This window comes from Sinocyclocheilus grahami, unplaced genomic scaffold (assembly GCF_001515645.1).
Source record: "Sinocyclocheilus grahami isolate Dianchi unplaced genomic scaffold, SAMN03320097.WGS_v1.1 scaffold725.1, whole genome shotgun sequence".
Lineage (NCBI taxonomy): Eukaryota > Metazoa > Chordata > Actinopteri > Cypriniformes > Cyprinidae > Sinocyclocheilus > Sinocyclocheilus grahami.
Genome location: NW_015505904.1, coordinates 282,906 through 308,316, shown reverse-complemented (window position 1 = coordinate 308,316; position 25,411 = coordinate 282,906). Strand labels below are relative to the sequence as shown.

General features: G+C 36.9%; 2 protein-coding genes across 6 annotated transcripts in view; one reads left to right on the top strand and one right to left on the bottom strand.

The window, feature by feature from the left end:
* Nucleotides 1-2,356: 2,356 nt before the first annotated feature.
* Nucleotides 2,357-5,761, bottom strand: LOC107560410 (GTP-binding protein Di-Ras2). 3 transcript variants are annotated; one of them, XM_016244586.1, is made up of 2 exons: nucleotides 5,672-5,761; nucleotides 2,357-3,070 (listed from the first exon to the last, which is right to left on the bottom strand). In XM_016244586.1, the coding sequence occupies exon 2, from the start codon at nucleotides 3,035-3,037 to the stop codon at nucleotides 2,438-2,440; it is 600 nt and encodes a 199-aa protein (XP_016100072.1). In that variant the 5' UTR covers nucleotides 3,038-3,070; nucleotides 5,672-5,761; the 3' UTR covers nucleotides 2,357-2,437. The 3 variants fall into 3 exon arrangements, with proteins under 3 accessions (XP_016100072.1, XP_016100074.1, XP_016100073.1); XM_016244588.1 differs by having other exon boundaries at nucleotides 2,357-3,056; XM_016244587.1 differs by lacking the exon at nucleotides 5,672-5,761 and adding an exon at nucleotides 3,227-3,238.
* LOC107560409 (spleen tyrosine kinase) overlaps nucleotides 5,300-25,411 on the top strand; it is a 34,441-nt gene continuing 14,329 nt past the window's right edge. The window contains exons 1-6 of one of the 3 annotated variants that reach the window (XM_016244584.1): nucleotides 5,300-5,549; nucleotides 17,424-17,868; nucleotides 19,849-20,009; nucleotides 21,427-21,574; nucleotides 23,433-23,516; nucleotides 24,505-24,573. In XM_016244584.1, coding sequence (XP_016100070.1) covers nucleotides 17,467-17,868; nucleotides 19,849-20,009; nucleotides 21,427-21,574; nucleotides 23,433-23,516; nucleotides 24,505-24,573 — 864 coding nt within the window. In that variant the 5' untranslated portion in view covers nucleotides 5,300-5,549; nucleotides 17,424-17,466. Of the gene's footprint in view, nucleotides 5,550-12,272; nucleotides 12,465-17,423; nucleotides 17,869-19,848; nucleotides 20,010-21,426; nucleotides 21,575-23,432; nucleotides 23,517-24,504; nucleotides 24,574-25,411 lie in introns of those variants that run through there. The other 2 variants (XM_016244583.1, XM_016244585.1) reach the window with 2 other exon arrangements.

Genomic DNA, 25,411 nt, shown 5'->3' with positions numbered 1-25,411 from the left:
CCCCACACACCAGCATCAGTTCTGCTCAGAGTCAAACCATTCATCCACTGTTTGAATAAGTACACACATAAGCATGGCAGCTGGTAGACTGACCTTAACACAATTGTTTGAATTCAAAGGGAGCAGGTTTCTACTGCATCCCTTAAAATATTTTCATGTGTAAATGTTGGATATATTTGTAGTTAATGGATGATTTAAGAAAAACTGACAGCTGTCATTAGCCTCCCAGTACAGTAACACATATTATTGTGATTCAGCTTAATGCATAATAATATTTATTCTTGTGACCTAATACAATCATATAAACTTGTAGGCACACACGATGTCTATACAGGCATTTCATCAAAACAATATTCAATTTTTAATATCAGAACTCCTACTGTATAACAGAAACCCGCTGTAAGCTTTGGGACTAAGCAATTCCTGCATTCATAAAATTCTCATTAGCAACATTTGCACAGATTCAAGTTAAATATCGCATTAAAGGTCTCTACTATAGTTAATATACAGTTGTTTGCATCACTCTAACCACAAGTGAGTTTCAATACAGTGCAGCACTTGAACTTGATTAATATTTCACAGTACAAGACCTGTCATGCTAAAATATATAAATACAAAATATATATATATATATATATATAGAAAAGAAAATTCGAATTTTTCCACATGGATAAATGTTTTGAAAAAATGTGTTTTAAAGTAATAAAGTAAAAAGTAATCATTTTTTGCATCCCATGTTGTTAGAATTTTACCTTTTCAATGTGATATAGAGCCCAGTGCCAGTAATTATGACATGCCAGCATGTCACACACCTTTAGGGGAGATATAACACTGTGTATGTGTGTATGTGTATATATATATATATATATATATATATATATATATATATATATATATATATATATATATATCGCTCTCAAAAGCACTTGCTGATAGTTCACTAAATATGTGTAAACACGTATTAGAAAAAAACACTTCTAATATTAATAACTAATATTATTATTGTTTACAATATTCAAAAATGAAACAGCCACAATGCAAAAACTGATTTTCTTAGTTAGTATTTTTGTCTTGTTTTCCATTACAAATATCTAAACATTCATGAATCAAGATGCATTTACTTGAGAAGCAAAATGATATAAAGATATAAAGTCTTGTTTTCTAAAAAATGATCAAAATGTATTTAAAAAAAGATATATATCCGCAAATGAGACCAGAAAAATGCTAGTTTTCCCTGTGAATTAATTTTCGTAATATCTTTATTTAATATCTTAAGTCATTTTGCTTATCAAGTAAATATATATAGATAATATATCTAGACAAACACACAAAGAAAATGTTCATTTAAATTTTACAATTAATTCATGTTCATGTGAATTTAGCTGATCTTTCCGTTCATACTACAATATCCCTTGATACAAATACTGTACTAGGAAAATAGTCAACTCCCTTTTCGAAAAAGCACATTTATAAACAAATTTTTCTAGAAAGAAAGTCCAATCTAAGGCATATGGAAGTAAAATAAAACTATAGCAGCCTTACTTTGATAACAAATTGCACGACTAACACAGCAACAACCATTTAGGTTATTTTAGTTGACTACTACCTTCACTACTGGGCTGCATGCCTTGACATGTTTTCATCCAGTTGATGTATGCGATCATGAACTGCCATATATGACGTATTTGTTATACTGTACAGTGAGTTAATATACTGTAGCCCAGCCTGTGCTGTAAGGAATGCTGCTCTCCTCACAACAGCTATAAAGCTAATGAGCAGGACTGATTTTACTGCTCTTTGAAATGTCATGTGTAATCTTTCGTCTACATTATTGATAAAAGAAAATGTATTAGTACTGCCATTGAGTTCATGCACATTGGCATCTGTTTACCTGCATTTTTTCTTTTTTGTGGTCTATAGGACAGGGTAAAAATCTGGTGCAAACCTGCAGCGGCATCACAATCACATCTGTGACAAGCTAGGGAAGTTAAGTCATTAAAATGACAACACTGGTTCTTTAGGCATTTCTCCACAGGAAATTGTGTTAAAGAACAAGGAAATAATTCCTGAAGTAACACATTTATAGTGTAACCTTTGAAATATGGAAAAGAGCAGCCAGCATAGTCTTCAAAGATGTTACTTTTGTGTTCCACAGAAGAAAGAAAGTAAACAGAGTAACAACAGTTGTCGCTCTCAATCCTTGTTCCTGCAAATGCACTATGGTAAGTGTATGTCCAACATTCTTGTCTTCAGGTGTAAACAGTGTTAGCCAGGGGTGCGTTTCCCAAAAGCATCGTTAGCTAACTATGGTTAGTTCCATTGAAATTTATTGGTAACGACGGAACTTGCGACCATAGTTGCTTTTGGGAAACGCAGCCCAGAACATCAATGTCCTGAAAGTGAAACCGTTTTGGTTTTCCAAGCACACTTTGGTTTTTTACATGACCACACATTTGCCTTTAAGCTTCTCGGCTCGTTTTTGCTGCTTGCTCTTCTTGCCGTCGATCTGAAGGCTTACAGTCCTGCGTTTCTCCAAATTTAGCAGCTCTTGAAACAGCTCCTTAACGTTGTGATTTGTCTTAGCTGACGTCTCCATGAAGGCACACTTCCACCTCTTGGCCATGGCCTCGCCGTCACTGCTCTCCACTTCGCGAGCATTCACCTCATCGTTCTTGTTGCCCACTAACATGATTGGGATGCTCTCGATGTCCCCCTTAATCAGGCAGATCTGCTCGAAGATGGGCTTGAGCTCCTCCAGAGACTGTTTGCTGGTGATGGAGTACACTAAGATGAAGGCATGGCCTTTGGTGATGGACAGACGCTGCATGGCGGGAAACTGGTGACTGCCCGTGGTGTCTGTGATCTGCAGCGTGCAGATGCTCTTGTCGCAGCTGATCACCTGCCTGTAGGTGTCCTCGATAGTGGGGATGTAGCTCTCGCGAAAGGTTCCCTTCACAAAGCGCAGGACCAAGGAGCTTTTGCCCACTCCACCGGCTCCAAATACAACCACCCGGTAATCATTGCTTTGTTCTGGCATAGTGCTGCTCAAAAAAGACCTGGATGGGGGCAACTGAAAGGAATGATTATGAAATACAAGTACACTCTCAGAAAAAATGGTATAGTAGTTATCACTGGTGTGGTATTTTAAGTACTGATATGTACACTTCAGGTTCAAATATGTACCTAAAATGCACCTTTTAAGGGTAAATAAGGTAGAAAGGTGTACCTTTTGAAAGGGTACGGTCCCAGTGACAGCTTTTGTACCTTTTTTTCTGAAAGTGTACCAAAAGTTTTACATTTAAACATAGCATTTGCATCACTCCTAAACATAGGCGGAGGATGAACCAACTCCAGGGTAAGGCTAAAAGCAGGCAAAAGTGTTAACATCATAAACACGTCTTTTTAGGCAAGAACCAGACATGGGGGTCATGTAGGCTAAAAAAAAGTTTAATGGGACTAAATTTGTATTTAACGTGATTACAATTTAATAAAAACGTTAGAAATTGATAATTATATAATGTTTCCTTTCCACGGTTATTCATACAGCGAATAAATTATATATAGAAAGTGACATTATCACTAACTGTTACGGGGCTGACAAGATGTGAGACGTGCGGATCCATGTGCAAAGCTTTATTCTGGAGACGTGGTCAGAAACAGGCATAAATCAAACATTGGCAAACAGGCATGTAAGAGACAAGGCATGGGCAGTCACAGTGAGGGTCAATCGATGACGAACATAATCCAATAGGGCGAGACTAGAGAGGTAATCCAAAGTGCACAGGCAAAGATCAGAACACAAGGAAACCGACAAGGTAAGACTAGGCTAAGACTATGAAACTTCAAGTAGGCTCCGTAACGTAGCTATCACAAACTAACAATATGCGCATACAATTCTCGGCAGAGAATGGTTGTTTGAGTGAGTGTTATATAGTGAATGTGTGATTGGTTACAGCTGTGTGCAATCAGTGCTGTGTGCAATCAGTGCAATGGATGATGGGATATGTAGTCCGGGATGACATGCAACAGTTTGTGTAGTGTGAGAGTCAATGTAATGGAAGGGTGACCTCTGGTGGTGATTGAACGGAAGTCCACGTACAGGATTCGTGACATTAACATTGATCTATCGCGAGTTTAAGCACTCTCAAAAAACACAAAACTATCGTTATAATCACTGAAGCTGTTTACACTGTGAAATTAATCTCTTACTTAAGCTACATTGTATGTAGGCTACAGCTGCGCTTTGTTGTTTATGATGAGAGAATCAGCGAAGGCGCGCGCACTCAACAAAACTGATCTGTTTCAACGATGACTCATCTGAACGCCTCTGATTGGCCATTGCATTCCTAAGCTCAACAGAATTGTGTGTGATTGGTTAAAATGCGCAACCATGTAAAAACGCCTAAAATGAAATACGGTGCAACATGAGCAGATCTTAATTTAATGCCGCAATCGACACTGTCTATTCATAATCACTTTGTTAGCAACAGACGTAATAGATTTAATTTATTTGTGCAGGGGCATTTTTGTCCAATTTAGTGCCACTTTTGCCCCATGTCCACACACGCTCCGCCTATGCTCCTAAACACAATATCAGCCAAACATCATATTTTTATATTTCTATTTTGAATGCATGTAAAGTGGGATACTTTCTGATTTCTGTTGTTTTAAAACATGACATGACATGAACCTAAAGTGCCATAGCATCAATTCATGTCTAACATGATTGTTTCAGTATAGGGACTTTCTACAAACATTTCCTTGAATAGACCCATACATACAGTATTACTATAAGCATATAAAATCATATAAGACATTTAAAAAGTAATGCAATTCAAATCAAACTAAACTCAGCTTTTATATGAAATGTTTTACATATAACCAGAGTGGTAACACTTTACTTGAAGGGGTGTGCATAAGACTGACATGGCACCTTCATAATCATGACATGACACATGTCATGAATATGAAGGTTTTTTATGCATGTTTATGACAACTGTCATTAAGTGTCATTCACTCAGTTATGTCATTTTTAATGCAAATATGACATTATTTGACCTAACCCTAACCTACCCTTACCCCTAACCATAGCCCATAACAAAGACATCTCAAACAATGTCATCTTTGCATTAAAAATGACATAACTGAGCGAATGGCACTTAATGGCAGTTGTCATAAACATGCATAAAAAACCCTTCATATTCATGACATGTGTCATGTCATGATTATGTATGTGTCATGTCAGTCTTATGCACACCCCTGCAAGTAAAGTGTAACCACCAGAGTCAATAGAGACGACTGGCCAATGAGACCTCTGCCAGTCTGACATGTACGTTTCCCTGATTAGTGCAACCACCTTCAGGACAAATATCAAAGCCTCAATGCGGGAGCAGCATCTATTCACTGAGCGCATGGATGCGAGCTACTGTAGTTATACTTGAATCCATAATTGTATTAGTCAGTAAAGTGCTCGGGATGTGATGCAGCGCTGGATGCTGCAGGCAGGATGCGCAGAAAGATCAAGGACAAAGAGAAATCAGCCGTGAACTGTGAGTATCAGCTTACTGTACCTTTAAGACTATTTGATATATAATCAACTGTACGTAATACACAGAGTGTGTTTTAAATAATAAATATTGTATAAAAAACGTGGATGTGATTCGAAACTCACCTAAATGTTGACGTATGAAGACGTAATTTTAAATTCCGGTCGTCATGGGTAGACGATGGCAATGATAGGATGTAGGTTGTTTTTCTGGAGGTCTGCGGTTCCTCTAAGGATGCTTCTGAGGCTTGGCTGCGCTCTTTAAAGGGCGAGCGCTGCTGACGCGCTGCTGTCTCTCCCCGTGACGTCACGAGGGATTTCTGCTGCTGCCAAACACATGCAGCCATATGAACACCCCTCGTTTATTCCTCAACATCCCGTTTTATAGTGCCTGCCAGGCATACAGACTTCTTTCATACTCTCTTTTGCGTATTACTCAGCTTTAGTTGTGTCAAGTCACCTTTAGGCTATTTCTATAGCGCTTTATACAATGCAGATTGTTTCAAAGCAGCTTTATAGGGATAAACTGTAAAATAATGATTCAGAGATGCAAAGCTTTTGTGAAGTTAAGACATTTCAAATTTAAATAGACTGAATATTTACTATTAAAAACGTAAACAGATGGCGTTATTGTAATATTTGCATGCTGGACTGTGATTGGCTTTATCTTCCCCTCATAGTATATTTAACCATTTATAAGTGTCTATGACTTACAAAACCTGAAAAACATTGCCTTCTCAGGAAAAAACATTCTCAAAATGGGATGAATGCAAGTTTTATGACGTAAAGTTTCATATATGATTAATGTTTGATGCAAAATACATTCTCAAACTGTAAACAAATGTATTACTGACCAGAAAACAACATAAAAACATATTTTTACGTGTACGTAAATGCATATTACTAGATAAAGAAGAGATATAGCATACATTTGGAGCTGTGAGTCAGAAGTGCATACTAGCATATACTACTCTACTCTAACATCTAGTCTTATATCGTTCTATGGCAAAAATACTAAGATTAGTATGCTAGTATTGGTATGTGTCTCATTTCGAGGGCTGCGCCCTCCGAGGTGCTGCATTTGTCATCTACATACATCATTTATAGACTGTCTCTTGTCAAAAAAGCGACTATTATAAAACTGACTGTTATTCCTCATGGGACGTAAATTACTGTAATTTGATTTCTTTATTACAATGGAATGTAATGGTTACTTTTCTGAAAAAATACTGCCTCAATGACATTTGTGGCCAACAAATGCAACCTCCTGAGCCTTTGAAATGAGACACAGCTACAGTAGTGCTGTGCAAAGAATCGAATGCGATTTTCATGTGCATCTCGTCAGTAAAGCCACTTCCGGTGATTAGTAGTAAGTCTCCAGCACGTGCTTTCAGATGGAGCAGCATTTATTACACAGAGCCGTAGTTCACTGACAAGCTACACAAAATCGCAGGCGATTCATTTGCCGATATTGTGTTGCTTGTCGAGATTCGCATGAAAATCGCATTCGATTTTTTTGCCCAGCCCTAAGCTACAGTCATCAAAACCGGTCTGTATGTGTAATGGCAGAGGCCTTTCCCCTTTCTTTCAAACGTTTGCTCAGTATCTTGCAGTGGGACACCTCAGGTGTGAAAGACTTTGGAAGCTCCTTAATCTGTGCACTTCACATGGTGCGACCCAAAGTAGTGACTGGACTACAGCGAGAGCGATCTCTGACTCAACCTCTCAAGCCTCAGGGATAGAGAGCAGTGGATATGTTTGTCTGCCATGTAAGCAGACAGAGCAGGAGATCTGTGAATGCTGCCAGATCTGCAAAACCCCAGAGCGAATGGCTTGTCCCAATGCTGCTTCAAACGCTAAACCATGGGGAAAGGTGTCATTGACGGCAGCTAGGCCTGTTGCCCTTCTAAAAATAGACGGATACCTTGACTGCAGTATTTGCAAGAGAGGAAGGCATAACATTTGTAACAACATCTGCAATGTTCCCTCATGAGCCAGTCACATCCGTTCCCCACCTGTAAAAAAGCAGAGGGTGTAACCCTAAACCAAGAGATAAAGCACGCTGTGTCCCAGTTCGCCTATTATACTATGCCCTAAAAGTATGTGCTCGTTTTGTTAGGAAAAAATACATAGTCAAGTCAAGTCACCTTTATTTGTATAGCACTTTATACAATACAGATTGTGTCAAAGCAGCTTTACCATGTTAAACAGGATAATAGTGTGCTGATAATGCAAGAGGACAATAGAAATGTCAGTTTTTCAGTTAAAGTCAGTTCATTGATGATTCAGTGATATCATCACCCAGTTCAGTTCTCTTTAAATAGCGTTTGTGCAATCAAGTCAACAATGTTGCCAGAAATTAAGTGTCCCTAACTAAGCAAGATAAGGCAACAGTGGCAAGGAACCAAAACTCCATCGGTGACAGAAATGGAGAAAAAATCTTGGGAGAAACCAGGCTCAGTCGGGGGCCAGTTCTCCTCTGAACAGACGAAACCAGCATGGTGTGGTTTAATACCAGGCTGCAGCACAGGTCAGATTGTGCAGAGGACTCGTCTTTTCACAGTTAACATCCTTTTAAACACAGTCCACATTTTAGTTTATTTAATTTATGCTATACACAACAATTTATCCTACCATATTGGAGAGAAAAGAAGCATGTTGATCTTCCAGTCGTGGGTCTTTCATGCTGAGAACTCACCTTATGTGTTTGCATAATGATGCCCAAATTAATGTCCAAATGTATTTCACAAATATAGCTCAGAATGTGTGTTAAATCCTCCTGCAAAGTGCAATGGGTTGTTGGCAACATCAGCCATTAGAGAGTGCATGAATCTGCACTTTGAATTTCCATTAGAAATAGTAGATGATCTGGGTACCTTTGGGATACTCATTTCAACATGATTTGAAGCACATTCATTCTAATTTTGAATTTGGAAAAGGGATTATAAAGAGTTCCACTGGAGGAAACTCAGAGGGGTTTTTACTCCATTATCTTCTGATAAAGATGGGGGATTGTCCATGATATTGGATTTGTGTGCTCTAAACATGTACGTAAGAAAGCATGAATTCAGGTTGCTCAAAACCCTCACTTGCTCTGTTTGTTTAGGCACAGACTAGTTCTCAAGGATGCCTCACATAAGCATTTATTGTGTGCACAGGAATTAACTTTCATAAGTGTACAGATTTTTTTTCCTCTTCTATTTGGGCTCAGCCTTAGCATCTTGCATACTCAGCAGGTACATAGAATCAGCTTTATCTTCACTGAGAGACAAGGATCTCAGGATGCTGGTTTTGGGTGATTATCTGCTTTTCGGTCAGTCACAGGAACATTGTGCCAATTGTACAATTTGAAAGGGCAGTGGGGACGAGTCTCTGAGTTTTTGTTCAGGAACTTCCTCTGCCTTATAGGCATGATGTTCTCGTCACTGACATTAGTACACTGGACACTGGGTTAGATCAGGATGAGAGATTTGTGTCAACAATTGATCCCATCATGAGACCTGTCCATGGTACTCAATTAATGAACTCACCACATTCTGAACTGCTGGAAAATGTGAATATCAAGTTCTTAATTTTAAGGTTAGTTATATTACTTGCTTTAGTATCAGTCAAGTAGGTAGGTGAGTAACATGCTTTGTCAGTTTACCTAGCATATCTGAGCTTTAACACGGACTATAGTAAGGGTTCGCTATTGCTTATCGTCTGAAGGTCAGTGCTTTGTGTTAAAACGACACTGGAGTTACATGCCAAAACTCTTTATAACTGCACTGGAGTTTCAATTTTTCCAAAAATGTATTCACCCTCAGGCCATCCAATATGTAGATGAGTTTGTTTCTTCATTGGAACAGATTTGGAGAAATTTAGCAGCCAAACAGCTGATCAAAAATGACAGTTCAAACAGCTGATAAAAACATCACAATGATCCACGATAATCCACATGACTCCAGTCCATCAGTTAACATCTTGTGAAGTGAAAAGCTGTGAAAATCCATCATTTACTATTTTTTTTGGACTGTTTTGGCTTGTAAACTTGTGATTGATCTGTGCAGATTTCTCTCCTGATTCAGACAAGATTACTTTTTTCACTGGAGAAAGCATTATTATGGATAGAGGACTTATATTTTAGCTGAAAGCAAATTTAAGGTTTGAGGTTAAAAACATATTTTCACTTCACAAGACATTAACTGATGAACTGGAATGCTGTGGATTATTGTGATGTTTTTATCAGCTGTTTGGACTCTCATTCTGACGGCACCCATTCACTGCAGAGCATCCACTGCTGAGACACTGATGCAGCGCTACATTTCTCCAAATCTGATGAAGACACAAACTCATCTACATCTTGGATGGACTGAAGATGATACATTTTTCAGCAAATGTTAATTTTTGGGTGAACTATCGCTTTAATACCCGACTGGATGCCACTGTGCCTTCAGTAGCTCATGCAGTTCCTGAAGTCGGTTCGCTAGAGTAATGAGAGGTTACAGTATCTGTCATTCTGTTCAGGTCTGTTTAAAGGATTCAGAAAGAATGCATTACGTGAGTTGGCCATATGTTTCCTATAATGAGATACCAAGTGAATGTTTAGAGAATCTGTGCTGTTCTCACATACGCCAGGTATGTCAACCTAAAATGACCTGAAGGACATGTGCTAGCTCTCAGTCTAGCTCTGATAGACCGATGGGACAAGTGTTTCAGATTTGTCACATGGGTTATCAATGGAGATCTGAGTTTCTGTGACAGATACAACAGTGCGCAGGGCATAAACTCTACAGGTGACCTCCAAGAAGAAGAAAAAAAACCTTGCTTGATCATCAGTACAAACCTGAAAAACATAAAAAGAGGTATGATGAACACTGGGAGACTTTCCAGATTTAATAAAATTTCACTTTTGTTTTTGCAGATGTTATGACCAAATATACAGCTCAAGCACAGCTCAGTGCACACATAATATAGCAGAACTGTTTGGGATATCAAAAATCTCTTCATCATTTAAAAATGCCTTGGTGTACTGTTTGATCAACATGATTCCCGTAGGAATATGTGATTTTTACAAAACCCATGTGGGCGACTCACTGGCAGAGCTAATGAGCAGAATTTGTAAGTTGTCCTGCTTGACCAGAACAAGTTTGGTACATAAATAGATTATTGAAAACTTTTAATAAGATGCTATAAAATAAAAAGAAGTTTCTTTTTGAAAACAGATTTGCATTACAGCTTTCAAACAGTAAAATGATAACAGACCGGAGTCTAAACTACAGTACATGTGGGTTTGATAAAATCAACTTTGATCAGTTTAGGAAAATAAAGGGCTGCTAACCACACCGTCTATTGGTACAACAGATGTGGTTGTTATGAAGGAGTTTCAGTTGAGCTCAAGCGTTGTGCTGCCCCCTGCTTACAACAGATGCAACTTCACAAACCGAGGCATGAGGCTTTGTGCATTTAGAGTGAAATTATTTTGCGCATTCTTCAGTCATCATATTAGAAGGATTTCTGAAGGACCATGTGACACTGAATACTGGACTAATGATGCTGAAAATGCAACTTTACCATCACTATATATACATATATATATATATATACAGTATATATATATTTTTAATACATTCAAATTGAAAACTGTAATTTGAAATTGCAATAATATTTCACAATATTACTGATTTCAATGTATTTCTGATCAAATAAATGCAGGATTGGCGAGCAGAAGAGACTTAATTAAAAACACTTTTGAAAACTCAAGTGCATATCCTGAATGCTCAGAAAGAAAGAAAGAAAGAAAGAAAGAATGGGTCCCCACATAGCAATCATGAAGCGTAAAATGCGATCCAGGATTCAGAGTTTAAATGTCACTTTGTTGCGAAACTCTCAGATGATTGTTCTTGCAGCTGTATGGCACAACTCTGCATTTCTCTCTGCTGCTAGAATGAAAAACCCTCTGTGCTGGCATTTGTAGCACAAGATATATTATTTGAGTGTTTCTTATATTTGTAATAATGATCACAATTATAAAATACATGTCATATTTATATAATCTCAGCTTGACGTTCAGATATAATGCAGAACACCTTGAACTAAAGTAAACAAAAGTAAATTTGCTTAGTAGCCATCACAGCTGGGTTCAGCTCAATGAACCACAAAACACATCTGCTCTTCCTGCTAGTCTACTGATTATAAACCTGGAACATATTCAATGTTCATTTATAGTTTAGTTCATGCATTATTTTATTGTTTTTTATTATTTAATTAGATAAGTTGTGGCTTACATGCTTCATAATTTATTGAAGTTTGTATTAATCGTTAAGCGAACATTGCTTATTTGTTATGATATTAAAGTATTATCTCAATAGATGTGTTCTAATTAGGAGGATTATTAGGTATGAATGAACTGATTAATACAAATCATCTTGTTTTAATTTGAAATCACTTTCTTTTTGGTTTGGTTAGTTTTCAGTGAATTTTAGATTGTTACAAACTCTGTATAGCATGATGTTTGTTTCATGCAAACTTTAGGAAGATGAACGTTTCAGCAAATCTCATGGCAACTCCTCAGACTAAATATCTGCTATTATGCGTTTTCATTCTCAGATAGAAGAGGAAGTCAAAGATAGCACAAAAAAAAATAAATTGTGAAGGAAGTAGGCAGAAGTTTCTCAAAATGAGGAAGTCTACAAATAGTTCCATTAACTTACTGAAGTTTGTGTCAGTACAATAACAGCAACACGAAGGTGAAAACATTTTCAGCGCATCAGTATTCATCCATAGTTTCAGTTTACTCTTAGCACTAGTGTTCCTGAACTTGCTTCTTTTGAACTATCCACTGAGTTTTTGGTCGTACCACATCCTGTTCAGTTCGACAGCAATTTGAGCATGACATATAGTCATTGTCCAAAGTGAGGGTATCCGAACGCTTTGTAAGGTAAGAATGTGTCTATTTCTCTGCATGTAGTATTTGTTTTATGTGCATGTAAGATTTAGTGCTCAGGTATGATGTTAAACTGCATGAATTCTTCAGGCTGACTGAATTAAGTGTGAATTAAAGCACTTATATTATATTACTTCTTATATATATTCTTGTTTCTTATATTGTAAATCTTAATATATTGATATGGAATCATGAAAAGCAAAGGAAAAAGGTTCTGGTGAATCTGTTTAAATGATCTGTGTAATATCTCACTTTGTTGTGGCATTACCTGATCTGTCATTATTTAGTTACTTTGAAGTAAAAAAGCAAAAAGCAAAGCTGTTCAAGAATATCAGATGTTTCTCTGTCTTATTGTGGACCCACAGTTCGTTTAAAGAAGGCGATTGTTTGTTTTTGATTATTGATTCAATTACAAATGTATTTAATGGATTTGTGTTAATAATTCAACAACAATTTTTTAAGGATTACATAAAAATCCGGAATATTTGCATTCATGTTTTTCAATATTTATATGTAAACGTATATAGCGAGGTCCAAATGTCTGAATTTTGGTATTCACAATGGAGATTTTGTAAAAAAAAATTTTAAGGTGGAAATATCCTGAAAGTTACAGGATTTTGAAACTTTTACAACAAAGATGCTATGACAAATTTAACTAACATAACAAATGCTAATAAATTATTGCGTTATAATATCATTTCTAATGAAAGAACTGTATAATTTAGAAACTTTTCCCACTATTGGTCTTAGACTTTTAAACATACACTCTTAAAAATAAAGGTGCTTCACGATGCCATAGAAGAACCTTTTTGTCTAAATGGTTCCAGAAAGAACCTTCAACATCTGAAGAACCTTTCTGTTTCACAAAAGCTTCTTTGTGGCGAAAGAAGGTTCTTCAGATTATAAAAGGGTAAGAAAGAGATGGTTCTTTAAAGAACCTTTGACTGAATGCTTCTTTGTGGAACCAAAAATGGTTCTTCTATGGCATCGCTTGAAGAACCTTTCTTTATTTCTTTATTTTTAAGAGTGTATATATATATATATATATATATATATATATATATATATATGTGTGTGTGTGTGTGTGTGTGTGTGTGTGTGTGATATATACATTATAGTCCATAATTAGTAGATTATTATTATTAGTTTCTAACACCAATCAAACCAAGTTTGTAAAACAAGATCTTAATAGCAACCAATTTTTATACCTACATCTTAATATAGGGCATAATATTATTATATCATCATTTTGACTTAACAAAACATCTCACCAAAATGCCGTAGGTCTAAAATGCAGAACTAGTAAAATTCCCACATTATATAATTTAAAGCTTGCACATCTGACCAGTGGCACATGTCTCTGCAGCTATACAAGGTTGATCACAGCCATCGTGCTGCTTTGCTGCATTTAGGGATTTCTGATGCAATTCACGCAATGCTACAAGCACATTTTCCATTACAAACCTTTTATGCTTCGCTGTTAGCTCACAATGACACTGACACGGGCTTCATCTTTATGGAATCTTTTGTGGTTGAATTTGATGAATCTACTTCGACTCAGAATCGACTTGCTTCTCTTTCATGCATGAAAACGAGGCTCTGAGGTTTTGTATTAGCGTTTGCGTTTGAGGTTGCTTTTTAGTGAGTAAAAAGGCCAGAGGATGTGTCTTCTGTTTGTTTCATTTGGCATTTTGACTGATACGTCAGTCACATTAATTCCTCATTATTGATAATAATGAGAAAATGAATGTATATTTCTATAGACAAAATAAAGCAGAATGAAAATAAATAAAGCAAACTAATGCTGAGAGAGTGTACTGTATTTCCCTCAGGCCTGGCTTTCGCTGACCACTAGATAACAGGTAAATAAAAATGTAAGACAGTCATATCAAGATATATTAATTTAAACTGAGCTTAAATTGCCAAAATAAATCATTAGTTATGAGTTTGCATGGACATTATTTCAATTCATTTAAAATTATTATGATGCCACACGATTTTGTGAGTGCGCTCTTTTTCTTTTTGCCACAGCGCTTGTCACTTATGTATCAATAGAGGCGGACAGTAACTAAGTACATTTACTTGAGTATTGTACTTAAGTACACTTTTTGAGTATCGGTACTTTACTTGAGTATTATTTTTTCTGGGAACTTATGACTTTAACTTCACTACATTTGAAAGACAAATATTGTACTTTTCACTCCACTACATTTCTATCAAGGTCCTCGAAGTAGAAAGTCGTAACTATGTGGCAGCTTTGAAAGTCAGTAGGTGATTTTTTTTCTTCTCTAAAACGTGACTTTCTTTTTTTCAGACAGTTTATCAGTAATCTCTCTTGTAGGGCTACATGAAGAGATTTCCCAGCATTTTTGAACACTGACCAGTTGCAAATGTGATATTTATTTTCAACAGTTCAATAATAAGAAATTAATATTGTGGTTTATATTAGACATGATATTGTCTGATTTTGTTAAATTGTGTAGGTGAAAATATTACCTATAAAGCCACAGAGGAACTGTTGTGCGTCTCCTAATAAAACACAAAAGGTGTTGGACTTGAAGCAGCATTGCACAGACCGTTCTGTGTATGACATTGAAGTACAGCGAGAGCCATTAGACAGCATTTTAAAATTGTTTTGATGTCAAATAAGTCTTGCTGTTTTGCTTTTTTGTTAAAGCAGTGTTGCTGTTGTAAAGTTGTACAGCTACAGTTGTGTTGCTTGGTTTTAAAGCAGGTTTCTTCCTTATCACTCTGTATTTACAGGATTTCACTGTCCACTCTGTTCAAATGTGGATGAATGGCTACACATAGATGTGTGCACACACTGTCAGAGCTGTGTGAGATCACTACCATCCTGCTTTTGTGGGGGTGGGTAGGGGTGTTCAATAATAATTTTTTTGTTTTGTTTTGTTTAGTTTTTCCCACTAGGGTTTTTAACATTCTAAAAGCTCTTTATTACAAAGATACTACAAGCTAGTCAGTGTATTCAGCAGGTGTAATGTATTGTAAGTTGCTTCAGAAGTATTGCAAGTACTACGTACAACAATAAAACAATAAAAAAGGAAATTTACTTTTGGTACTTAAGTACTTTTAAAAGCAAGTACTTCTGTACTTTTACTTAAGTAAAAATCTGTCTTTACAACTTTTACTTGTAATGGAGTAATATTTGACCAGCGGTATCTGTACTTTCACTCAAGTAATGGAGTTGTGTACTTTGTCCGCCTCTGTGTATCAACAATGTTGCATTAAGCAAACTCTCTCTTGAAGCATGAAATCGCTAATTTCCATGTCAAGTGCTCAGTTGTGTAACCTTGCTTCAAGTCCTTGACTTGAGCGGTTTCATCTGGTTGGAATATAGTCATCTTTAAGTGCCTTAAACACCTCCTGGGTGTGGGCTTAAGTTGTAGTCGAGCCTGAATGTTATTGCAAAAGACTTGACCGCTTCCTCTTTCTGCGTGAACTAGTTTCTCAGTGGCGCATGCCTTTCGTTTTTTAACTTCTTACATAGGTTAGAGTTTCAAAAAAAAGCTTTTATTTTTTAAGTTTCTTTATGAACATTGACATGCTGAATATGAAAATCACTTTACTTTTTGTGTATCATTAACAGTGCTCATGAAAAAACTATACATGTTGACAATATTTTTTCTTTTATGACTAGTCCCACAACGTTCTGGAATGTTCCAGAAAGCACTAGATTGTTACAGAAACGTCTGGAATATTAGAGAACATTCAGGAATGCTAGATCACTAGACTGGATGTTCTAGATTGTTGCCATCCTTGCAAATGTCTTGCATGTCATTTAAAAACCATGCAAAATTAGTACAAAAACCAACGTTTCATAATTAATGATAGAAGTTCTAAAATTTACCTGACCTAATTTACCAAAATACTGATGCTTCGTGAAAATAAATAGTATAATTAGCACCACGGGATTACAGAAGAACCATAAGAAAAAAATTGAGTGAAACTAATTTCCATTGCATTGTGAAGGAACAGACAGGCAGATTCAAATGAAACGCTAAAGATAGGTGTGTCAGGTGTGAGTGAACAGAACAAACAAACAAACAAGTAAAACACAAAAAGAGTGCTTCCTGCATTGGTACAATATTTCATTCCTTTGAAAATTATATTTACAGTATAATGTAATCATGGTTAATTACTGTAGTTGGGCACAACATTCATTCACAATGCACCACAGTCTTGAGTGCCTTATTGCCTTTACACGGTTGTATATTACATAGTGTTGGGGAGTAACTAGTTACTATGAGTTAAATGGTTAAATGTAACTGTAATCAGTTACTGAGAAAAAATGTGTAATTAAATTACAGTTAGCTATGAAAATGTTAAAGATTACAAAACGCGGTTACATCTGAATATTTTCACACACACCCACATAGAGATTTAATTGATTTCTTTCCCAAATTGCATTGACTGCTTGAAAATATGAGACAGCAATGTATCAGGAGTTCAGGACACAGAATAGCACACGTTTATACGATAACTGGTTTATTTCCTATTTGGGTTTATGTATATGTTTTTGTTTTTTTAAGATTAACTGTTAGATGCCTGTGTTTCCTGTCATAGCTGTGCAAAGATTAGATTTCAAAAACAATATCATAGCTATTAAAATATATCTTGTAATGGTTTCAAATCTGTATTTAACCTCAGAACGGTCTCAAAGTAAAAAGAGGTGCTTTTGTGGTGGCTGTGCTTTAAAATGAAATGATCATAATCTTAATTCAAGTGATGAAGGATTTCGAAAGCCTGACAGTAATCAGCGCTGAGTCCTACTGTAAGGTTAAACCCTGCCTGCGTTTAATGTTTCATAAAGATTAACAGAAAACATTCGTTAGAAATTTAGAAGAGTAATCAATAGATGAGGGGTTGCTTGAAGCCTCTCACTGATTTTGACTACAAAAAAAAGAGAAATGATCTACACATTGTCTTTTTCAGGTTATTAGCGGTCCTCTTAGCTTTGGCAGACGGTTGAGCAGATATGGCGGACAAGGTGCAGGTGCTGCCGTACTTCTTCGGCAACATCACGCGAGAGGAGGCCGAGGAGTACCTGCGGCAGGGAGGAGCGGGGGACGGCCTGTACCTGCTGCGCCAGAGCCGCAGCTTCCTCGGCGGGTTCGCTCTGTCGGTGGCCTACGGTCGCCAGCTCTACCACTACACCATCGAGAGGGAGATGAACGACACCTACGCCATCGCCGGCGGCAAATCTCACAGAAACCCCATAGATGTGATCGACTACCACTCACAGGAGTCCGACGGGCTCGTCTGCCTGCTGAAGAGGCCCTTCAACCGGCCCCGGGGCACCGAGCCTAAAGTCGGGCCCTTTGAGGACCTGAAAGAGCAGCTCATCCGGCAGTATGTCAAACAAACCTGGAATTTGCAGGTTGGTGTCAGTTTAATGGTAACCCTTTCATTTGGTAACCCTTTAGACATTCTGCTAACTATAAGTCACTTTGCAATACTTTGAAACGCTGTCTGCTTTAAAACTGCTAACACTTCATTCTGATGGTCCTTCAACACACGTTCTACTGAGTATACGTAACTTTGCATGTCAACTTATTCTGTTAACCCTAACCTAACAGCTAATAATACTCTAATGAGAGCCAGCTGACATGTAGTTGCAAGGTTAGTTACAGCTAGCAGAATGTCTAATGTGGACTATCAAAATGATGTATAACCCTTTATTTAAAAGCTCAGAGGTTGCTCTTTCATAGCTCAGAAAACTATAGTATTTGCAACACACTTTCATGGTAATTCATAACTTTTTGGCAGACTTTCATGAATTTGTACAATCACTTATTTTTTACGTTTTCAGACAGTACAATCTGTTTGCACTCTATTGACAGTTAGATTTAGTTAGATTGTATTACTTAACACGTTTGTGTATAAATCAGGTTGTACAAAGTGATACAAATTTGCCAAAATGTAAAATAGTTACGGTTTCTCGTGAGTTTGGTATTTGAGTCATCACGGTAGTTATGCTCAGAATGAGACAATTGTTGCAATAGAGTATTGAGCTCATGTATTTACTATTTATAAAACGGAGCGTTGATTCTGATTGGCTGAGCCGCGTTCGAAGCTGTTGTAAATTACTCTACAAACACACACCTTTGTTTACTTCTGTGTGTTGCTCTGCAACCTCTTTGTTGCAACCACAGCTGTTTCTGAGGAACTACGTTGTTTGGTGGAAGAATACGGTTTTATTAATATCGTTACACTTTATTTGCTCCGTTTTATTTTGTGAAACCTTACGACGTATATGGAATAACCGTTTTATAAAAGTGATAAACCCCAAGAAGCCGTGGTTTACAGTGAATTTGATTGTATTACTTAACACGTTTGTGTATAAATCAGGTTGTACAAAGTGATACAAATTTGCCAAAATGTAAAATAGTTACGGTTTCTCGTGAGTTTGGTATTTGAGTCATCACGGTAGTTATGCTCAGAATGAGACAATTGTTGCAATAGAGTATTGAGCTCATGTATTTACTATTTATAAAACGGAGCGTTGATTCTGATTGGCTGAGCCGCGTTCGAAGCTGTTGTAAATTACTCTACAAACACACACCTTTGTTTACTTCTGTGTGTTGCTCTGCAACCTCTTTGTTGCAACCACAGCTGTTTCTGAGGAACTACGTTGTTTGGTGGAAGAATACGGTTTTATTAATATCGTTACACTTTATTTGCTCCGTTTTATTTTGTGAAACCTTACGACGTATATGGAATAACCGTTTTATAAAAGTGATAAACCCCAAGAAGCCGTGGTTTACAGTGAATTTATAACAGCTAAGAGGCGTTGTTAGGCACGACGCGGAGTATTATTACTTTTTCTTTGTCTTATTGTGCATGAAACAACTTTATTTGGCTGTAGTTTCAAATCCTTCTTTCGTTTCCAACTACTTCCCTCCAACCCCCTTGCTCATTTTTGGTACACTGTAAAAAAAGATTTTTTTTCAAAGTTGTAAATGAAACAAACGTTATTGGAGTATGTTTTACAAGATAATACTATTTCAGTCTTTCTACTTCAGAATTCCATGTTTAGTTCAATGTGGTACTTGCTGTTTCTTTGTAATTAATTTACAGTGAAAATTACATTTTGCATGTTAAATATACCACTTCAGTCAGAAGTACAGTATGTGAGATTACGAGAATAAAATAAGCTGTGAAAATGTCATGTTTCACTTGTCGCAACAGTCTTCACACATATTTTTGTTTTGTTTTGTGGAGACAGCTTTTGAACATTTACATCAATTGTGAATGCATTTATTTAATGCCCCTATGCTGCATTAAAAAAGTCAGCACAAATGCACATTTGTTGGTGTAAGACTGGAGCAGTTTCTTAGCTGTGTTTGTGGTGTGGCAGGGCTCGGCTCTGGAGCAGGCTATCATCAGCCAGAGGCCTCAGCTGGAGAAACTCATCGCCACAACGGCTCATGAGAAGATGCCGTGGTTCCATGGCAAGATCGACCGCGAGGACTCAGAGCAGCGGCTGCTCAGGAGCTCACACGTCAACGGCAAATTCCTGTGAGTCTCATTCACTTGTTATGCAAAAAACAGTACAAAAAAAAAAAGAGAAATGGACTTGGACTATTTTATTTTCTGCTTTTAAGAATCACCCAGAACACATACTAGCTACAGTACATAATCTAGAGCTACACTACCGTTCAAAAGTTTAGGGTCAGTGGGATTTTTGTTGATTTATTTTAAGAAATTACACTTTTATTCAGAAAGGATGCATTCAGTTGATCAAAAGTAACAGTAAACACTTTTACATTGTTTCGGAACAGAAAGAAAGATTCCAAATAAATGCTTCTCTTGAACTTTCAAAATCTAAGAACCTTGAAGAAAATATATCTCAGTTTCCAGAAAAATATCGGGCGGCACAACTGTTTTCAACTTTGATAATGATCAGAAATGTTTCTTGAGCAGCGAATCAGAATGATTTCTGAAGATCATGTGACACTGAAGACTGGAGTAATGATGCTGAAAATTCAGCTTTGATCACATGAATACATTACAGTTTACACAGAAAACAGGTATTTGAAATTGTAATCATATATTACAGTGTTTACTGTATTTTTGAACAAATACATTTGAGCAGAAGAGACTTCTTTCAAAAACAGTCCTTTGAATGGTAGTGCATATCGAATAAAGTTCATAAAAATATGTAATTGTTTATAGTGTATCATTTAGTTGCCAATGAGGCCAAAGTAAAGCAATATTTTTACTTTTGCCTGAATCACATGAGTGCACGTCCTTTTTAGTTCATCACTAATATTAAAATTTGAATTGTGAAGGAACTACTGCTTCAAAACTACACAAGGAAGAGATTAAATTGAGCAGTGGATCTGAGTAGGAGCGCTGGATGAGGCATGTGCCAGGGCTTTGGACTGTAGCACCACTGCTCTGAAGTGAAAGAAGCGAGGCAGCATAAGCTTTCCGCTGTGACAGTGTTTGAGAGCACTTCCTGAAGTGACCGAAGACGGAAAACAAGAGCAGGGCTGGGTGGGGGTGGTGTGTGCTTGCTTTAAATGGCACACTTAAAACACACGTATGTGGTGTGATAGTCTACAGAAAGATGGAAGAAGAAGAAAGTTTGCTTACAAGACAAATGTGGCTTTATTATCATGAGAATCGTGTCATTAGCTTCCAATTTCCTAGTTTTTGCTAAAGCTAAAACATGTCTATATTCATCTTTTTTTTTTGTATAACTTGCTGTTTATTTTTTTATATTTGCATTTCGATTAAACGTTGGTTTAACAACTGCATCCACACTGAATCTCAATTCAGAGCGAATCTCTGTTTTGAAATCATCAGTTTTTCTCTTCCAGCTCCATCTAGTGTTGATTTGTGTAGAGTATACTGTAATCAGGTGACAGTTTGAAAGAGCCTCTGTAAATGGCTGTGGATGATTCTCTATCCTCCTCTTTCCTCCTGACAGAATTAGACAAAGAGAAAACAATGGCAGAAACGTGTCCTATGCGCTGTGTCTCCTGCATAATAACCATGTCATGCACTATCGTATTGATAAGGACAAGGCTGGCAAACTCTCCATTCCTGATGGGAAGAAGTTCGACACACTTTGGCAGGTAAATAAATCCGGTCAAGAGACTTCAGAGCAGATGATGAGCAGACTTCAAAGTCTATACATACATTGATCAAAGGTGACAGTAAAAAACCTTCAGAATGTTACAAAAGATTGTATTTGAAATAAATATTTTTTATCCATGAAAGAATCCTGAAATAAGTAACTAGCAGCAAGAAAAAACTAACTGTTTTTAGGATCATGTGACCAGTGTTGGGGGTAACGCTTTACAAGTAACGCGAGTTACGTAATCAGATTACTTTTTTCAAGTAACTAGTAAAGTAACACATTACGTTTTTAATTTACAAGAGAATATCGGAGTTACTTTTTCAAATGAGTAACGCAAGTTACTTTTTTTCCCAATTTATTGACTGACAGCTCTCCTGTCCCCATGTTGAGAGAAATCAGATGATGTTACTGTAGTTCTAAAATAAATATTAATATGCAATTATGAGATAATTCATCTCACTCACAAAAAAACAACAACAACACAGATTCAGTATTCCTCAAAATGATTAAAAATAATGCAACTCAGAATATGACGCAAACCTGCAATAATTAAATGTTAAACAACACAAATGTCCTTTATGTATTTAATCCCATTTTATTAACCAATGTCTTTGCTTCTGACCTTCGCTGATTCAGTTCAACCGTACTAATAAGCACAAACTACTCTAGACAAACATTTGTGTGTCTTTTTTTATTGCTGAAATGTGTTGAAATGTCTTTTTCTGCATTCTACTGTACGGACGTACATTTACTTTTCCTTCAGCCTGAGGCTTATTCATTTCACTTTTGGTGTGAAAGGCTTCTATATTTGCCCAAAATATAACTTTTTTATTTTAAAAACAAACAAGCAAGCCCTGTCCAGATTTAAAAAGTAGCGCAAAAGTAACGTAACGCATTACTTTCCATAAAAAGTAACTAAGTACCGTAATTAGTTACTTTTTTTATGGAGTAACGCAATATTGTAATGCATTACTTTTAAAAGTAACTTTCCCCAACACTGCATGTGACACTGAAGACTGGAGTAATGATGCTGAAAATACAGCTTTGATCACAGATTTTGACATATATTTTAAAAAAGAACATGTATTTTAAATTGCAAAAATATTTCACAATTTTACAGTTTTTACTATATCTTTGATCAAATAAATGCAGCCTTGGTGAGCATAAGTGACTTCAATTAAAAATCATTATGTTTATCATTATAGAAAATAAAGACCTTAGCAAAAAGTGATTTATTATTTTTCAGGCTTGTCTATTGTATATGTTATGACCCACTGTCCTAAAGAGAATCTCGTAGAGATGGATAAATTGTTTTGAATGTGGTGACCAACAGGACAAACGCCATGTTATATTTAGAGTTCCTGGTTGAGTGGCTGCGTGTGATGCATGGCATCAAAGTTTTAGCAAGGTAAATGCTACAGCTAGGCCATTAACTAGTCCTCAGACACATCTCTCACATTGTGTTTAGGAGAAGCTCTGCATGGTTCGAATGAGGTGGGTGAGCAACTGTGCATTGAAAGTGTATGTTGATGTAGAAATAGACTGATATCTGTGGTGCGTCACAACTTTACTGTGTAGCTTTTCAGAGGTGCGCTCTTTTGGAGTATGTAAAGAAATTATATAAACACAGCATCCTATATAAAGCTATACTGTGTGTTCATAAATGATGTATATTCTTTTCAGATGAAGCCTTACCAAAGAAACGTACACTAATGGTAGTTTATCGACCGTTGGTGAAAAACAAAGTATTCTGTGAAACAGGCCTCAGCTTGAGAAACGTGACCACAATACTCTGTGATACTGTGAGGATGTCCAGAATCTGACTTTGATGTGCACTGTGTTGTGTGCTATAGCTGGTAGAACATTATACGTACAAGCCTGATGGCCTGCTCCGAGTGCTAACCGAGACCTGCCCGAGAACATCACATAACTCAGAGGTAAGTACAGTCACATCTCGAACCAAACGCAGCCGTGAGAATGTGATCTGATATATGAGCTTGCTTTAAAGAAAAGACTTTAAAGTGCACTGACATGTCAGACTATAGAAAGCAGTCACATCGAGGACTGTAGTACTGTTTAAAACATCCACAGATAATTGTTAATTGCTTCACTGAAAATATATATATTTTTAAAAACATACACACATTTAAGGAAATTAAACTGTTCATTAAACTTAGTGTAAGTTCTTGCTAGTGTGATAAAGTAAAGAAGTGGTTCTCAACCGGTGGTTCGTGACCCCAAAATGTTGTCATAGACAATAGGGAAAGACCATGTTAAATGCAATAAGAAAAAGGAACTAACCATATCATTTACAGACATGGTGATGATGGGAAAATTCCTCCAAGAAACTATGCATTCATTCATGAAAGTTTTGTTTTCCTCCAAGACAAATTTTCCCCATCACCGTGTCCTGTTAGGGTCTCTGTATCATCTGGCTTAGCAGCAAAATAAATTAAAGCTTATTCCATTTCCTCATCCTCAAAAACCTGAAAACCCAAAAACCTGATGCAGATTATGAATGATTAAGTTAAAGACGTTATGAAACCAAAATGGTACGTTTTCCGCTTATTGAGAAAATTACTCACTTTCTTATACGCCTCATTAATTAATTTACGCAGTCTATGCATTTGATTTTAAGGGCATTTAACCACTTCTGCTCCTGTGTTGGGTTAAATCTGTGTCCTGAAGTAAAGCCTGCTGAGAACCACTGAACTAGGCTGTGCCAATCCACGTAACACAAGGGCCATTGCAAATGCTATCATGTCAATGTTGCTGAATGTACACTGAATTCGTGAATTTGCAGAGCTAATTACTGAAGACAGTATAACGCAATATTAATGGGTCATGGATGTATAGCATTAAACATGAGCATCAAATAGTGTAGGATAAAAATAACCTAATGCTCTTTAAAATTGTGGTTTCTAGCAAGGTGCCACAGGTGGGATTCTCTCCAGAATCAAATCATACTCCTTCCCCAAACCTGGCCAAAAAAAGGTGCACTAACACACCCTCCTCCCTATCCCCCACTGGCAGTGGTAGGACACCCGCCTTGCTTGCGTGTGGTTTTTGCTTCTAACTTCGCCCCTCTCTGATCTCTTCCTCCATTCACTGCCCTGTACATCACATCTAATCTATAACTACTCACATTCATATAGACACATAGATATAATCGATTTCTGATTTACACTCAGAATTAAATTAAAGGGTTAGTTCACCCAAAAATGAAAATTCTGTCATTAATTACTCACCCTCGTGTTGTTCCAAACCCGTTAGACCTTCGTTCATCTTCGGAACACAGTTTAAGATATTTTTGATGAAATCCGAGGGATCTCTGATCCTCCCATAGACAGCAAGGTAACTACCACGTTCAAGGTCCAGAAAAGTACCAAGATGATCGACAAAGTAGTTTGTGTGACATCAGTGGTTCAACTGTAAAGTTACGAAGCTACAGGAATACTTTTTTGCACAAAGAAAACAAAAATAATGACGCCGGATCTGGGTCAGCGCTGGCGTCGCCACACACTCGGTACTGTCGTGGACGCGCATCCAAAGTGATGCAGTAGAGACGAAAATGTGGAATAAAGTCGTTATTTTTGTTTTCTTTGCGCAAAAAAAGTATTCTCGTAGCTTCGGAACTTAACACTGATGTCACACGGACTACTTTGTCGATCATCTTCCTACTTTTCTGGACCTTGAACGTGGTAGTTACCTTGCTGTCTATGGGAGGATCAGAGAGCCCTCAGATTTCATCAAAAATATCTTAAATTGCGTTCCGAAGATGAACGAAGGTCTTACAGGTTTGGAACAACACGAGGGTGAGTAATTAATGACA